Source organism: Octopus bimaculoides, chromosome 30, assembly GCF_001194135.2.
Source record: "Octopus bimaculoides isolate UCB-OBI-ISO-001 chromosome 30, ASM119413v2, whole genome shotgun sequence".
NCBI lineage: Eukaryota > Metazoa > Mollusca > Cephalopoda > Octopoda > Octopodidae > Octopus > Octopus bimaculoides.
This window is the reverse complement of record NC_069010.1, coordinates 5,188,501-5,191,136: the sequence shown is the minus strand read 5'-3', so window position 1 is coordinate 5,191,136 and position 2,636 is coordinate 5,188,501. Positions and strand designations below refer to the sequence as shown.

At 39.8% G+C, this 2,636-nt stretch overlaps 1 protein-coding gene across 1 annotated transcript; it reads right to left on the bottom strand.

The window, feature by feature from the left end:
• Positions 1-6: 6 nt before the first annotated feature.
• Positions 7-2,119, bottom strand: LOC106874216 (uncharacterized). The gene is made up of 3 exons (XM_014921874.2): positions 1,857-2,119; positions 987-1,181; positions 7-159 (listed from the first exon to the last, which is right to left on the bottom strand). The coding sequence occupies exons 1-3, from the start codon at positions 2,011-2,013 to the stop codon at positions 104-106; spliced, it is 408 nt and encodes a 135-aa protein (XP_014777360.1). The 5' UTR covers positions 2,014-2,119; the 3' UTR covers positions 7-103.
• Between the last annotated feature and the right edge of the window lie 517 nt (positions 2,120-2,636).

The following is a 2,636-nucleotide window of genomic DNA, read 5'->3' as shown; positions in this document are numbered from 1 at the left end:
GACTTCTCCACACGTGTCTGCGAGGAAACAGCACTGCTGAGGTGAGATCTGGAATGGTGTGCGGGTGATTGGTGCCTGCTGTATTGCTTGGGAGACTGTTCAATCAGTCGTAGTTGACGACTCGACGAGCTGTATTTATTGGGTGAACGTGATACTGATCTGAAGGGAGAAAGAAAACACAAAGTAGGATGCATAGAAACTGCCCTCCATCATCATCATCAACATCAAAATCAACATTTAACATCTGCTTTCCATGCTGGCATGGGTTGGATGGCTTGACAGGAAGCGGCAAGGCTGGGATCAACACTAGGCTCATTGTATGATTTCGCTTGGTTTCAACAGCTGGATGCCCTTCTTAATGCCAACCACTTTACAAAGTGTAATGGGTGCTTTTTTACATGGCACCAACACCACCAGCGCTTTCTGTATGACACCATCACCAGTACATATTATGTAGCCTGCTGCTAAGCATTTCGGTTGTCTTTACGTCCGGAGTTCAATCTTTCACCCTTTCAGAGTCAATAAAATAAGTACCAGTGTAACTGACCATCCTCCTCCACACATTTCAGGCCCCTTAGGCCTAGAGTAGAAAGGATGATTACTACCACTACTACTACTACTACTACTACTACCACTTCTACTATACTACTACTACTACTATCACTTCTACTACTACCATTACGACTACCTACTACTACCACTTGTACTACTACTACTACTACTACCACCACTTCTACTATACTACTACCACTTCTACTACTACTACTACTACTACCACTACCATTACGACTACCTACTACTACCACTTGTACTACTACTACTACTACTACTACCACTACTACTACTACTACTACTACCCCCACTTCCACTACTACTACTACCACTTGCACTACTACTACTACTACCATTTCCACTATCACTACTACTACTACTACTTGGCAGGAATCCACCTCCCCTGCACACAGTAATGCCCCCGTTCCACTTACCTGCATTTTGAATGGTTCCTGTGTTTGTGTGGACTTGGGGATTTGCTCCTCTTTGACTGTTTGCCTGGAGACTTGGAACGACTGTGTTTCCTTGACGGGCTGCGCTTCCTTGATTTACGACTGACCGGAGACCTCGAACGCTCCTGGGGCTGCAAGCTTTCTCTTCGTTGAGATGAAGAAGCGCTGGAGTTGTATCTGCAAAAGGAAATACAAAAAGATTATTTGCAGATGGAGCTTCAAAGAAGACCAACAAATATAGCACAACAGGTTCCACACCCCTGGATTGATGACCCTTTCATACATGACTTGCTGGAAATAGAAGCCAAATCAACTGTAAATCACATTCTACAGCCTTAAATAAAGAAAGTACATATAGCACTATGTGCTTCCAGATGCACAAAATGATAGGAGATGGCCAAGGATAGAATGTCTTTGAACATGGCCCTACTCAATCAAAGTGTTAGCACACATACACATTTTATATATATATATATATATATATATGAGCGCGTTCTGCCTCATCTTCGAAACGCCTAGTTTAGAATAGAGGCAGCTGATGAAGGAAAAGTTCCATACGTGGCTTGTCTGTTTTTCTATGTGTTCATTCTGTCGTCCGTAAAAAAAAGTTCGGTTTTTGTGCTTTGTTTATGTTCCCGTTCCTTTTTTGTCCACGACTTTTTGACGTCCTGTACCCGGATATGCATCTATATGTAGGTATGTACATATATGTATGTATATATGCATGTGCTCACATATCATTTGTATTATATATATATATATATACACATATATAAAAATAATGTACTGTTCTGTGATGGAGATTTTTACACACACACACACACACACTTGTAAAATAAAATTATTACCTACCTTTTTGTGACGTAACCACCAGGTGGCGTTGGTGACTTTTTACTAAGAGGGCTGTCTGAACAACTGTGGTGGCCTTTACTATGGTTACTGGAGTTGTCGTACAAGTAGCCGCCATCTTGTACGTTGTTTGTAGCGTCGTAGATGTGATGAGAGCCATCAGCAGACAAGTAGACTTCCTCAAGATCTGCAGTTTTATGGTGCAGCACGGGGGTGTTGCCACTGGAGCTGGCCAAAGACACACAACCTAAACAGAGAAGCACAAAAAAAAAAACATTAATGGAAACATAACACAGTAAAATCTACAGACGTGGCGATGTAGGTGAGAGGTTTGCTCAGCAAACACAATGTTTTGGGTTCAGTTCCATTGTATGGCACATTGAGCAAGTGTTTTCTGTTTTTGTTCCAGATTGACCAAAGCCTTGGGACTGGATTTGGTAGATGGAAACTATGGAAACCTAAAGAAGCCTGTACACACAGACACACACACACATATATATATATATATATATATAATAATATTAGGGACAAAATCCAAAGTTACAGGAAAAAACTCAATTAAAATCAATTTATTAAAAATTAAAATTAAATTGAGTGGATTTTCATTGATGAGTTCTTGAAACTGGGTTATTTTCCCTAAAACTATATATTTTATATATATATATATATATATATATACTGGAGTAAGCACATAAAATGTGCAATAAGGTGGAAAAAAGAGTACTCAAATACCAGAGGTAGAGTAATATATTTCTGCTGCTTTTAAATAAAGTATACATATAA

Excerpts from the sequence above, each read along its gene's own strand:
- LOC106874216 (XM_014921874.2), bottom strand. The coding sequence starts at position 2,013 with ATGGCTCTCATCACATCTACGACGCTACAAACAACGTACAAGATGGCG. Across the intron at positions 1,182-1,856 it reads GGTGGTTACGTCACAAAAAG|ATACAACTCCAGCGCTTCTT; the intron begins GTAGGTAATAAT and ends TTCCTTTTGCAG. Across the intron at positions 160-986 it reads AGGAACCATTCAAAATGCAG|ATCAGTATCACGTTCACCCA; the intron begins GTAAGTGGAACG and ends TTCTCCCTTCAG.